General features: G+C 38.6%; 4 protein-coding genes, 1 long non-coding RNA gene and 1 pseudogene across 6 annotated transcripts; 4 read left to right on the top strand and 2 right to left on the bottom strand.

Moving 5' to 3' along the window:
• Window positions 1-155: 155 nt before the first annotated feature.
• On the top strand, window positions 156-1,490 carry LOC123469958 (annotated as a pseudogene).
• LOC116915852 (NADH dehydrogenase [ubiquinone] 1 beta subcomplex subunit 10) lies at window positions 1,489-2,517 on the bottom strand. Its single transcript, XM_032920991.2, has 5 exons — window positions 2,275-2,517; window positions 2,071-2,206; window positions 1,969-2,016; window positions 1,800-1,891; window positions 1,489-1,733 (listed from the first exon to the last, which is right to left on the bottom strand). The coding sequence occupies exons 1-5, from the start codon at window positions 2,372-2,374 to the stop codon at window positions 1,612-1,614; spliced, it is 498 nt and encodes a 165-aa protein (XP_032776882.1). The 5' UTR covers window positions 2,375-2,517; the 3' UTR covers window positions 1,489-1,611.
• Window positions 2,518-2,862: 345 nt separating this feature from the next.
• On the top strand, window positions 2,863-5,579 carry LOC116915850 (60S ribosomal protein L3). The gene is made up of 8 exons (XM_032920984.2): window positions 2,863-3,011; window positions 3,271-3,463; window positions 3,578-3,746; window positions 4,019-4,154; window positions 4,213-4,399; window positions 4,577-4,779; window positions 4,993-5,148; window positions 5,320-5,579. The coding sequence occupies exons 1-8, from the start codon at window positions 3,009-3,011 to the stop codon at window positions 5,509-5,511; spliced, it is 1,239 nt and encodes a 412-aa protein (XP_032776875.1). The 5' UTR covers window positions 2,863-3,008; the 3' UTR covers window positions 5,512-5,579.
• A 94-nt stretch (window positions 5,580-5,673) lies between these two features.
• Window positions 5,674-6,600, top strand: LOC123466367 (peptide methionine sulfoxide reductase MsrB-like). Its single transcript, XM_045169335.1, is given in 6 exon segments — window positions 5,674-5,852; window positions 5,916-6,001; window positions 6,003-6,014; window positions 6,070-6,146; window positions 6,207-6,345; window positions 6,410-6,600. Coding segments are annotated over 6 exon segments (537 nt in total). The 5' UTR covers window positions 5,674-5,737; the 3' UTR covers window positions 6,518-6,600.
• Window positions 6,601-6,706: 106 nt separating this feature from the next.
• LOC116915851 (peptide methionine sulfoxide reductase MsrB) lies at window positions 6,707-8,222 on the top strand. 2 transcript variants are annotated; one of them, XM_032920990.2, is made up of 5 exons: window positions 6,707-6,855; window positions 7,393-7,487; window positions 7,546-7,622; window positions 7,703-7,844; window positions 7,991-8,222. In XM_032920990.2, the coding sequence occupies exons 2-5, from the start codon at window positions 7,395-7,397 to the stop codon at window positions 8,117-8,119; spliced, it is 441 nt and encodes a 146-aa protein (XP_032776881.2). In that variant the 5' UTR covers window positions 6,707-6,855; window positions 7,393-7,394; the 3' UTR covers window positions 8,120-8,222. The 2 variants fall into 2 exon arrangements, with proteins under 2 accessions (XP_032776881.2, XP_032776879.2); XM_032920988.2 differs by lacking the exon at window positions 6,707-6,855 and adding an exon at window positions 7,093-7,255.
• A 2,255-nt stretch (window positions 8,223-10,477) lies between these two features.
• LOC116915853 lies at window positions 10,478-12,310 on the bottom strand. The gene is made up of 4 exons (XR_004390311.2): window positions 11,892-12,310; window positions 11,716-11,806; window positions 11,493-11,649; window positions 10,478-10,633 (listed from the first exon to the last, which is right to left on the bottom strand). It is a non-coding gene; the product is annotated as an uncharacterized LOC116915853 (long non-coding RNA).
• Between the last annotated feature and the right edge of the window lie 1,201 nt (window positions 12,311-13,511).

The raw sequence follows: 13,511 nt of genomic DNA, 5'->3' as shown, positions 1-13,511 counted from the left end.
GGGGGGTCTGTCTTTCTATACGTGGTGTGTCTCATTATTTACGAGTCTCTACGACAGCTGTCGTCTCCGACAACAATTCCCGGAAACTTGCTTTCCAGACACTAAGCATCAAACAGAGGTCTTTACTTCCTCTCCAAATGGACACAGTACGTATATGTGTATGCATACAGTCTAAATATTAGAGTTTGGACACCGCTAGCTGTGTTAGTACCAAAGTAGCCCTCTTAATCTATAGACGACTGGGCGGCATGGCATTTTCCGCCCAGCCGTTTTTGATTGCTGAAAAGTTGAACAATTTCGCTGAAAATGGAATGTATATACCGTCTAAATGATGTCACACATGCTCGTATCAAATATAAACGGCTGAAGTTTGGCTTGCTGCAACAACAACTAGATCGGTTGGGCAGCCTTTTAAAATACATATATAGTTGCTGGCCGATCTTTATGTCTTTTTACGTCCATCTTCTGTCATCTCACAAGTGCAGCTGCATGCGCTCACGATTTGTGCGGGGAACTTATTACCCTCCCACGTCCCCCCACGCCAAACGAAAATTACTGTGAACGGGGTTTAGAGTAAATCCCTTCTCCTATTTACTACCAGTCTTTGTGCTTATGTAGAGCTTGCACTATTTGGTGGACTCAAAATAGAGTCTTGAGGCACTCGTCAGTTTAAGCAACTCTTTTCCGCTGTCCTTATTTTCGAAATAACGAAGAAGAGATTGAAGACATAAGGGGGGTAGCAAGCGGTCGGGAAAGGGGGAAAAAGAAACAAAATGGCGGCCAGTATTTTAAGCGCATCAAAACAATAAAAGCTCTGACGGCCCTCTCCGGGGGAGGATTTTTCGAATAAATATACTGTTCCATTCGCTCTTTTTTATTGTTTCCGTCTTTCGTGTCCGATATGGATTATGATTGTCTGGAAGAGAAAGCAAAAGAAGAAGCGCAAAAAAAAAAGAGGACAAATAGAAACTGGTTTCAATTCAAGAACGTATGTTAAGTCGGATTTTTCGGGAACATCATACAGACTGAGTTTTAAACGCCAATCTTTTTACTCTGTTTGTATTTGTAGATGCACGTGCCCTATTGCGACTTGCTGACTATGGGGCATGGCCGCCCTGTTCTCCATGAAGAATTTGAACGAGATCCGGATATACCGCCGTTTCTTGCGGCCGGTGCAGGAAACAGGCCCAGTCCCATGTATATTAACAACACGGAATGCGATACTAGTATCCCAACAAGGGCGAGACTGCACTTGCCAAATTCACTACGCCACATGTTACAGGCCAAAGATGCGCGAGGCTAGCAAACACATCGCTGGTATTCACAGAGCGTCGACTATGCCACGCAAAGTCGCCTTTGCTGGAGATTTGACGAGCGTTTATCAGCAAACTCCATTGTGACAAATTCATCGTTTTGACATTGTCTCCCTCCCTGAGTGTATATTGTGTATGATGTGTCTTCAATCAATAAACGGATATTAATAAAATCAACAGTTTCAAAACTTTACTACTTCAATTAATCGTCTATGTAGTTCTTCATTCTATTGTGTTTACATTGCGACCATTACACAGATATAGCTATCCAACAATTGAACGGAGAGCCATCTTTTGTTTAAAGGGCATCCTGATTCTTCATGCCGGTGCCCACTTTGCCGTGCCTCCTCTCCCACAGCATGCGATGTTTCTGCTTCATGTAGGCATCTTTGACATTGTTGAGAGGGCCGAGGTCCGCATCTAAACACAAAATTAGAAAAATGAATAAAGGAAGAAGATGATAATGTGGCTGTGCAAGATACTCACACTTCATGCAGAAATTTTCAGATACTTTTAGAAAGTCAGCCTGCAATTTAGCACATTTTCTTGTGTGATCTGGTTGCTCAGCGATGAGACACCTACACAAGCAGATATATGTTAAATATCATGAAGTAAAGCATAATATTTGTTTGTAGAGTCAAACTTTTCAGCTTACTCCTTGTAGCGCTGACGCACAAGCTGCACAATTTCACCATCTACTTTCCTGCATTTAAAATGTATCAATGATGATGTAAGTGTTTTAAAAATTTGAACATACTTGTCACGGTTGAATTGCTGTTGGGCCTCGAAGTGGCACACCCTATCATCTGTGTAGCATTCATCAATAGTGGGGACTCGCCGAAACTTTTGATGATAATAAACATTGTCAGGGCGATTAGGTACGACAACTTTTTCTGTTGACAAAAATACATAACTGTTAACAAAATAAAGTGCTAAAGGATTTATTTTATTTTTATCTTACCTCTTAACCAGGTAACTGGGCGATCCACAGTACGATACACTGCTTTAATAAATTCCACGTAAGAATTACTTTTGTCGTTCAATGATGGAGGATCTTCCATTTCTGCTTAAGATTGGCAAATAGCAAAAAACTATGATAAATTTCAGAATTTTTTTCAAAGCTATAAGCCTATTTTTCCTTGGTTTTTGTGACAGACGACTACAAGTCGGCCATCACTTTCCGTGCTAGATTGCCAGCTTTTAATACCTGCGGTTACGGACTTTTTTGACGAAAACAAAAAGGAAAACACGTAAAATAAATGTTTATGATTGCAAAAAAAATATTAGTAAAAACCCAAGAAAGTCTTCTTACATTTGGTATTCAGTAAGCTATTTTTATTATGACCTCAAAATTGGAAAATAAAAAACTAAAATATTCAAATATTTTCCCAGTTGAGTGCGCATGACTACGCATGACGGCATGAGCGCGTCTTTTTCTGTTTATACATAATTAATTGTATCTCGTGCTTATTTTGAATGGTTAAAATTTTTTGGTTTATTTTATACTGTAGATTGTTTTTCAGTTGTCCATTTCTGTTGCGTTCTGTTTTAGAGTTTCCGACTTTCTTTTTGGTGTATTGCGTATAAGGTACATTTTATCTGGCAACCAGGCTGAGCTCTTGGTGTAAAACTATATATACTCCTTCGTCCTTCTTCTTAATTCCTGTATTCTGTTTCCATCCGGCGTCTGACAGCATGGTAAGTTGTGTATTTCATCCCAAAGATTTTATCCCGAAACATCGGGCTAATAGTTAATCCAAATACGTTAAAATGTTTATATTATGTTAAAGAAGCACATTTTTAACCTCAAACAACTCAGAATGTAGCAAAGTATCCTTCCATTAAATTAGTTTGCGAAAAATTTCTTAGATACATTCCTTACCATTTGATTGTCAACGATAATTTGCTCTAATCATGCACGTGAATGTTAGCATTAAATACGTCCGTCTTTTATTAGTCTCACCGGAAGTTTAGCGCACCTCGCCATGGCTCCATGGGATTTTACCCCAAGAAGCGTTGTCGTTCTCATCGTGGTCGCGTGAAGTCATTCCCTCGTGATGATCACAAGAAACCTATTCATTTGACAGCTTTCCTGGCCTACAAAGCTGGTATGACCCACATTGTACGAGAATGCGACAAGCCAGGCTCCAGTAAGTTAATATCTTTTTAGTAGAATTCTCTATTTCCTGGTGCTGTCGCCGGATCTAGTGATTCAGCTTGCATTTACAGTATAAAGTTTAACAAGTGAAATTTTTTTTCTGCAGAGGTTAACAAGAAGGAGGTTGTCGAGGCTGTTACAATCTTGGAAACACCTCCCATGGTTATTGTGGGCATTGTTGGTTATGTTGCCACTCCTAAAGGTCTCCGAGCTTTGAAGACTGTCTGGGCTGAGCACATTGGTGAAGACTGTCGTCGTCGCTTCTACAAGAACTGGTACTTGAATTTCTTACAAGGTCTAAGGATGGTCAAGTGATGATTTAAAATGGTTCCTGAGCTTAATGCCTGAAGACAGACTTGCTTGAACTAGGGCGAACTGATGACCTTTCTTAATTCCGTTTTATTATTACAATGCTCATTAATTCTTTAGCTCCTCTGGCTTTCTGTCCATGAGCTTTGAATCTAATTGGGTTCATGGTCTCCTCTCAGTTTGACTGATGAGGCTTGTCCCCATGTGGTTCTCTTTACAATGATTGTTTCCTTTTAAGGTATAAATCCAAGAAGAAGGCCTTTACCAAGGCTTCAAAGAAGTGGCAAGATGATTTGGGCAAGAAAGTCATTGAAAAGGAATTGCGGGCTATGAAGCGTTACTGCAAAGTTATCCGTGTTATCGCTCATACTCAGGTGGGATTTTGGTTTAGAGACTTCCGAATGGGCCGTTTTAATAATCTATTTGTTGTAGATGAAACTTCTTCGTCAACGTCAAAAGAAAGCTCACATGATGGAGATCCAAGTCAACGGAGGAACAGTGCGCCAGAAGGTGGATTGGGCTCGTCAGCACTTGGAGAAGTCCGTCCCAATTACGTCCATTTTTGCACAGGACGAGATGATTGACGTTATCGGTGTCACTAAGGGAAAAGGATTCAAGGGTAATTTATTGATCAATATTGATAAAGTTTTGTTTGAAATGATGAAAACTGCTTAAATAGCATTGTCAGAGAACCATGTTGAGATTATGTTGCCTTCCTTTTGATCATTCAGTCATTGTACAGCACAATGTTTTAATTCGCCATCTTGAGTAATGTGTTTTTTTTTTTGTAACTCAGGTGTGACATCACGTTGGCACACACGCAAGCTTCCCCGCAAGACCCACAAGGGTCTCCGCAAGGTCGCTTGTATTGGAGCATGGCATCCGTCCCGTGTACAGTTTACCGTAGCTCGCGCAGGTCAGAAGGGTTACCATCATCGTACTGAGATGAACAAAAAGATCTACCGTATTGGCAAAGGAATTCACACCCGCAAGGGCAAGGTACGTTAGGTCGTTTGTTTTTTTCCTCTTCGAGCCTCAGAGTCACCGGTTTGTCTATTTCTAGCACTCCGGTGCTAGAGGAACTCGTAAAGTAAGGGTTCTAACCAATTATGCTCTACCTTAGTAATCACATTGCTTTGGTGGATCACCTCGGTTAGATACACCGCTTCAGCAACTCAAGTTTACACCACTAATTTTTACTAAATGTTACAGGTCATCAAGAACAATGCCTCGACTGAGTATGATCTGACAGACAAATCGATCACCCCAATGGGCGGTTTCCCCCACTATGGTGAAGTAAACAATGACTTCGTCATGATCAAGGGATGCTGCATGGGACCCAAGAAACGTGTCATCACTCTTCGTAAGGTAAGCCACCTTCTAATCTACGTCATCTTAGCGCTGATGATGATAAACAAAAGAGCCAATTTGTTGTATGAGAACCACGTGAAATTTAATGATAGGACTGAGGCAACTTGGATAATTAACCATTCGAGAATTCTAGAGGATTGAACTAATAGTTTTCATTTTGTTCTTCAGGCTTTGGTTACCAGCGCTAAGCGTGTTGCTCTGGAGAAGATCGAGTTGAAGTTCATCGATACCTCTTCCAAGTTCGGTCACGGTCGATTCCAAACACCGGCCGACAAAGCCCAGTTCATGGGTCCCACAAAGAAGTCGAAGACGCCGGCTGCTGCAGCAGCTGCAACTCCTGCGGCTCCCGCCAAAGCTTAGGCTTTGCAAGGCATATCTCTGTGTATCGACTATTTTGCAATTGTTGAATACATTGGACGTTGCTTAAATGCTCATGGGTTTTTCTTATTACTGAAACGATTTCCTTGCGTATTTATGACATTTTCAGTGTGATCGGAATTATAAGAAACTTGACATCGTTGCGTTAGTGACAAGTGAATTCAGTCACATCTGAATTACATAACACGCGCTTTATCTTTACCATTAGATGTTTTGTCAAGCGTTTACCAGGGCTGTTAAAATCAGCCAACTAGGACTGAATAAAGTTACGTGGCAACTAACGCGTGAACGAAGTGGACAATTTCTTATACTACTTCCTTCAGGTTGAAACTAGTCAGAACAACAAGTGAGACAAGTTGGATAATTCTTTCAAATCTTTTACATAGCTAAAATGTCCTGCCAAAACAAAGGTTCTTGTCAGGATTTGCAAAAAAAACTTACACCTCAACAGTTTAAAGTGACCCAGGAAAAGAGGTACAGAAATGGTAAGGGTTATATTTTCCATATTTTGTGTTCACAATAACTGAAATGTGTGTCTAGGCTTTCACTGGCAATTTTTACGATCATCATGAAAAAGGAACATATACATGTGTCTGTTGTGACAGTCCACTATTTAGGTATGTTTCTTTACATTGAACATTTTTCTTCCATTTGATGCAGTGCTTTATATATTGTAGTTCTGACACCAAATATGATTCGGGTTCTGGATGGCCATCATTCTACAAGACTCTGGAAGTGTCTCAGTCAATGGAGAGTGTAGAACGTATATCAGATGCCAGTCATGGAATGATAAGGGTGGAAGTAGTGTGCAGAAATGTGAGTATTAACTTAAAAGTAAAATTATCCTGCTTGTTATTCAACTTGGCTTTAAATATTTCAGTGTAAGGCACATTTAGGACATGTTTTTGATGATGGGCCAAGGCCAACAGGAGAACGCTTCTGCATTAATTCTGCATCCTTGAATTTTATAGGAAGTGAGAAAGAATAATGATGAATTTATATTGTTTTGTGATGTATTTGAAGCTAGATGTAAACTAGTGGATCAAAAGAATACTTGTCTGAGTATCCAGATTCTATTTATACTTTTTGGTTTATTGACCTTCAACTTTTTACGCATTAATAATTGTGGTTATTAGAGGCCCCAAGGTCTGATGTTACATCTTTGTTCCACACCAACCAAAGCAAGATGATCTGTGATCACAGATTTGAATAGGGTTCTCGTCTTCGCTGTGTGGAACTCAAGAAGAGAATTCATTCGTTAAGGTCGCATTTATTTCCCAGCACGGCGATCATCAGGAGGTGTAACTCATCTCTGGCAAAGCCGAAGTAATTAATTCATTATGAAACACGAGTGCAGTAGTAATATGGAGTAAAAATACTTTGCTCCGTATATTACTTGCTGTGCCGTGTGCACGTCGATACTGTGCCGTGCGCAACTATTAAGGCTAGATTTCGCTTCGAGTCCATTGTATTGTTATTTAGATTATATATCTTCATTCGTTGTATGTACGTGTCAAGATACTAATATTTGACTATTCATGCATCTCTGGTTTCACAGAATGGGAGAGGGTTTAGGTTTATAGGATATCGCGGCATGTGGACTTGTGGGTGTTTATCGAAGCAGTCTCCTTGCAGCTTCCGTATCGTTAACGCTCACGCTCTGTTAAGAGTCAAAAGACAAAATAATTTTCTGGGTTTCTAGCTTCAACGATTGTCGATATTTAAGGTGTGTCTTTTGGAGTATCGTCTAAATATTGAAAAAGACATTGCAGAATAGGTCGCAGAGACCCTTATTCTGACAGCAATTGCCAATAACTCTCCACCATTTCATCTTGTCTTTTTGGATTTTCTGCGTTGATATAGAAATGTCCTGTGGCGGCGGATCGTGTGGCAGAAATTTAACCAAAAATTTGACGGCTGAGCAATATCATGTTACACAGGAAGCGGGTACCGAAGATGTAAGTTCCTAATATCAATATATTTTGGATCGAGCTTTAATCATTTCCTCATCTAAAGCCGTTCACGGGAAAGTATAATGATCACCATGAAACTGGAACTTATATCTGCATCGTTTGCAGTAGCCCATTGTTCAGGTACAACAACCATGGTTATTATTAGTAGTTTTTACAGGAATTTTCAATTCTGACTTTTTATTTTCTCTTAAACACGTTAGTTCTGACACCAAATACGATTCTGGTTCTGGGTGGCCTTCATTCTACAAAACGCTTCCATACGAAGTAGAAAAGGAGACCGTCGAAAGAAGACCAGATGACTCCATTGAAGGAAGACCTAGAGTTGAAGTCGTGTGCGTGAAGGTTAGTGTTTTACCAACCGTAGCAGTCGCGTATGCAAAATAATGGAAGCCTTACATAAATTGTCGCTTACTAGTATAAAAGCGTGTTTAAAAAAATCTTAACAGGCCAGATCCCAGATGTAATTTTTTATTCCTTTTTAATCTCAGTGTCAAGCTCATTTAGGCCATGTTTTCCAAGATGGGCCACAGCCGACAGGTGAACGATTTTGCATCAACAGTGTGGCCATTGATTTTGTGCCAAAAGTAGAAGAAACTGAAGAAAAAAGTAAACCTTAAATTTAAAAAGCTTTGTGTGATGGTTCGTAAGTCGTTATGAAATACATTTTGTAATGCTAGGAGTTGAGTGAATTAGGCTAAATAAATGTGTTTGGTAAATCAAGAGGGAAATATAGTTAACTGTCTGAAATAGTTACGATCAAGCACGTAAAACGCTAAATTTTGCCGTTTTTGTAAAAGTAATATCTCTTTTCATTGGGTATAAAATAATAAAACTAGATGGCGTTGTTGTTCCCCTGTAATGGCTGGTTGCTTGTAACTAATTGAATCGATGTCTGTTTATTTTCTAAACTGTGTGTGTTTCGAAGGAATATTCATATAAAAATTAATGGTATGTTATCTGTCGTTCTTTTCTTCCATTTTTATGTATGTGTTGGAATGAAAACACTTTAAATAGGTTGTCTTTCATATGTGTCAGTTCGAATGTTATCAGCTATGCCAATTGCTAAGCTAGGAAATAGTAGGCTATCTATACTTTTGCTTTTTATTATGCCATTTACTCATGGAAAAGTTATTTAACTCACATTATGCCTTCTGCTATATGAGTTGGCTGATTAATTTGTTTATATCAGGCTTGTTGCACTTAACACTGGAGCTTAATTGCTTGACGCTGAAGATTGACTACTTGATTCTGAAGCTTGAATGTCAACAGTAAGACTGATTCTGTATGCTTAAATAGCGAATATTGATTCTATTAGTGGCAATTGCCTCATAATATCATATTTATTCACTAATATGACTTTTTATTTGGTGAATGCAGGTTTTCACCTAATTAGTGTTGTAAAAATTCTCTCTATTTTACTTGCCAACAAATTTTGCTTTAGCACCGCTGCCTCACCGTGGTAATGTAAATTAGCTTGTTATCCTTACTCCATAAATGTAATATAATTTCCTTTATTAGAACTACATGACTAGTTCATACATCACGTCATTATTCTAAAGGCCTATTCGTGTTCCAACCAACCGTCACCTTCATCTTCGTGACTAAGTCGACCAACATTTACATAACTGAACGTCATCGCTTCATTATAGTATTATAGATTGCTATCTTATGTATAATTGGTTGATCTAGTGTTCTATGACGCTATTGTTCTTTTGTATAATGTTTTTGCTTCTGTTTTACAGATTGCCAATGGTAAACAAATCAGTTCGGATCTTTACCTTTTCTTCTGCCTCCTCAAGTCCTCATCTTCGCCTCGTCGTCTTTAAGCTGATCCTCTTCGCCTCATCGTCTTCAAGCTGGTCGTCTTCGCCTCATCGACTTCAAGCTCGTCGTCTTCACCTCATCGTCTTCAAGCTCGTCGTCTTCGCTTCACCCTCTTCAAGTTAGTCGTCTTCGCTTCACCCTCTTCAAGCTGGTTGTCTTCGCCTCATCGTCTTCGCTTCACCCTCTTCAAGTTGGTCGTCTTCGCTTCACCCTCTTCCAGCTGGTTGTCTTCCCTTCACCCTCTTCAAGCTGGTCGTCTTCGCCTCACGGTTTTCGCCTGGTTTTCATCTCATCGCCATCGTCGTGGAACTTCAGGTTTTTTGGTATTTTGTTTTGTTTTGTATTGTTATATAGTGTAGGGTACAAGTTAACCCGTTGGCTGCCACCCATTTTGCTCCCCCTTTTTTTTTTAGCTTGTAGGGACCGGCGGCGCTGTTCTGCCCCATGGTTGATCACCATGGGGTGGGGCAGTCGCCTTGCGCCTTAGGGCGCGGTAGGCAATGCACCAGTAGGGACTTCCCCTTGTCGATGCGATGGTGGAGTACCTGGGGTGTGCATTCCCGTAAAGGTCTCCATCGTCAAGTCAGCCCGGACTTGTCTTCGGACTAGTCCCCCTTTCATCGGATCCCTCTGAAACGATGCGTAGCGACTGTAGTAGAGCAACCTACGGGTTGTAATGGCTTGGCAGCCAACGGGTTAACTTAAGAGTTTGTGTATGTATGCATGTATGATTGTATGTATTGTATTTATTGTATGACGTATGGTGTATGTATTGAATAACATGTAATGTGAAACAGTGGTGGAATTGTGGGTGGAGGTGGGATAATACATAATCAACTGCTTTACATCTTTGTGTATTGACTTTTAATATCAAAGAAGGAATTAATTTTAAGACATACCAACTAGATCTATTATTTAGTGGTCTACAGGCAACAAGTACTTGTCACACAATTTTGATTTGCAATGCAAATTCCCACTATCTAGAGCCTTTATCGTCCCACAAGTCTTAAATTTCTAGCACTGTAAACTCAAATGTTGTTTTAACATGCAAGCAGTTTCCTGACTTGATTCCAAGTTTCGAGTATTGCTTCGTTCAGACATTTCGGCAACTTTTCACATATTCCATCTAACTGGCCGGCTAATTGCTTCAATAACTTTCAATTTCCAATTTAATTCAATTTCACCATCAACGAAATACGAAGTTACAGAGGTATGTATTGTGTTGATCAGCCTTTAAATTCAGATTCTTGCCCTTGGGATGCTGCTTTCTAGAACATCACTCCAACATGCCTCTAATCCATTTTTATCTGATAAAAAAGGGAAAAAATTAGTTTTTTTTAATAGAATGTATTAAGGATAAGAACTAGGTAGGAGAAACTTAGGTGCCACAGATTTTAAACAGCGAAATGCTTCAAGTAGGTGTCCTATTTTTCACAGTTTCCCTTGTCGGAATTTGTAATTAAACCAATCTTAGGTTGTCTCCTTCAAAGGTAATGCAGTGGTAGCAAACGTTCTGTTCGTGAGGAAACAATTTTCTATTTAATCAGCCATGGCTTCTTTCCCACCAATGTTTATTACCAAAAGATAAAATAGTAATTTCATCTACCTAACGTATTCATTGCACGACGTAGAACAATAACAAATGAAACAAACGTAGGAATGCAAACGTTCAGAACTATCAGCTAATCATCTTTTAACCCATCGAATTTTAAAAAATCGTGGTTTCCAATCATGAATTTGTTTAATTTGATATTATCGATATCAAGATGCCTTGTCAACAAGACATCTTGAACGCTATTTTAAAAAGTTTTGCAAAATAAGCACTACTGTTACGCAACAACAAGAAACAAGCAATAATGAAAAGCCACCGCATCGTCAAAGGATTCACCTACTACGTAAGCTAGCACCATAAAACTTAGTTCGAACGACTGGCAATATCAACTTTAGCAGAGGGAAGAACATTGACAACAATGAAACCACCCATAGATGTTGAACTCTCTAATGTTGGAACACAGCACTACACGTTCTTCCACTAATCCAAGACAAAAGTGTTAACTTTGTATGTTAATAGCTATACTGTCTAAAAGCAAATCTAGAAACTCAATAGGTAGTCTAACATATTTGGGCATAATTTGTAAGTGATCTAAGATAGACAAAATACTCCACCTTCAGGCATTTTTATGTATGATATGGTACTTGGCTCCTTGCTAGATGTGGATAGATTTGTTATACATTATTTGTGGCCTGAGCAGACAAGAATGTTCTGCTACAACTGTGAGCACCCCAGGATTCCAAAGACGAGCGGGGAAATGAAATTGTGGTCCTATATTGACCAATAGACAAAATAAAAAGAATTTGAATGTCAAGGATTATTTATTTTGATTCTTACCAATCCATGCTCTTTTGTTATCTCAACCAATGGTTAACAAATCAAGTCTCCTATTGATACTTCACCTCCATGTAATAACTTGTTCCAACACCTGAAGCAAAAACCAAAAAAAATTAAAAGATGAAAAACTTTTTCATAATGCTGAAGCTATAACATAGCTAGACATTTTCAGTTACAAAGGATGTAGGTCACCCTACTGTGAGAGGGGACCATAACATTGCTGGACCCTATAGGCTGACACAGACTAGAAACTTGTATGACATACAATAACTAAAATGCAAGATTCAAAATTTTGACAAAAAGCCTTCAAGCTAGTACTAGGAATTGATTGGCTGTTTACAAAACCAGCCAAAAATCTAACGTTAAATAACGTAATTCAATAATGGATGACGTTCCTATCGAGGCTAAGGCATTCGCATGTATGGCAAAATATTTTATACGATCAACTAAATTTACGAGTACATAAAACTTGGTTTAAGTTTTTTTGGTTTAAGTCAAAGAGTTACAAAAAGACGCATTTTAGTGATAAAAGACTAGACAATGTATCACACGACTATCCGTGACAAATTCTACATCTAAAATGGCAGAGAATGCTGAAAGCACTTCAGACGACGAGACGAGTAATTGTCACAGGCGTTGCCAAGTCAGGACCTAAAAACCTCAGATTTGGAAATAAAATAAATAAAATAAAATAAAATCAAGTTGCCCTTGGAAAAACTTTTCTTCCCGTGATGTGGTGAGGGAATGGGAAGAGTAGCAGAAACCACTTCGTCGTACCGTTACGTCGCGTCTTCGGTGCTGCCCTCAGCGGCAAAATTTTGATGCTTTCGCAAAGCTAAAAGCAGGTGCTATTGGCCTATTGCCAATGGCAAAATCATATGCTTACTGTTTGCAAATGGCCGGGATGGTAACTAAGGTACACTTTGGTAACTAAGTCAAAAAGTCACGTGACTCCGGCCTTCGTCAAGTAGCCAACGGCATTTAAGGGCTAAGTATGGCTATGGCAAATGATGTAAATATGGCCAACTTTTTCGCTTTTAAATACACTTATAATTATAGCGTTTTAAAATAGCGACATAGGCACACCTTATGCACTAGATAACAATTATTAATATGATATAAATATTAATATCCTACACAGTTGAATTATATTTAAACAATTCAATTTTAAAAAAGACCATTTCAGAAAGTTAAATCGTAAAATAAACATGCTCACGCTTAAGTCACACAAATTATTTTTAGCTATAAAATTAAGCATAAAATTCGGATTAATAATTATTGAATTTTAACACAAATTCTACGTAAATTAACAAAATTAATTTTTTAGAGCCCCAATATTTTAATACAAAATCACGCCAGCTCTTTTATGGGAAGTAACCGACTTTCCGGTTTAATGAAATGTATTAAAACTATATTAACTTAAAACCAAATCTTTGATTGGGCGAGATAAGAAAGAATCCCGTCCTTAAGTTTTAGTAGTCCATGGCTGTACCAGGTAATTTGAAATGTAAAATTACTGGTTTAACGAGAAAACCAATAGCTTAATCGAAATCAGCGTTCAATTTTGACCATGCCACTAAGCCCTTCCCACTTTTTCATTTTGGGCTAAATTTTAAATTTTATTTGAAATACATGATTTCGATTCAGAATTGAATGAAAATCACGGATATCAAGTTACTTTTTTCATTGGTCTTATAGTTTTTGAACTAAACGCAAAAAATAAAAAATAAAGTTAGTCCGCTAACAGCAATTCGTTTTCATTTATTTAAAAATGGCTGATTTAACGAAAAAACCAA

The sequence above is a fragment of the Daphnia magna genome, linkage group LG2 (assembly GCF_020631705.1).
Source record: "Daphnia magna isolate NIES linkage group LG2, ASM2063170v1.1, whole genome shotgun sequence".
Classification (NCBI taxonomy): Eukaryota; Metazoa; Arthropoda; class Branchiopoda; order Diplostraca; family Daphniidae; genus Daphnia; species Daphnia magna.
This window is presented reverse-complemented; position numbering and strand designations above follow the sequence as displayed.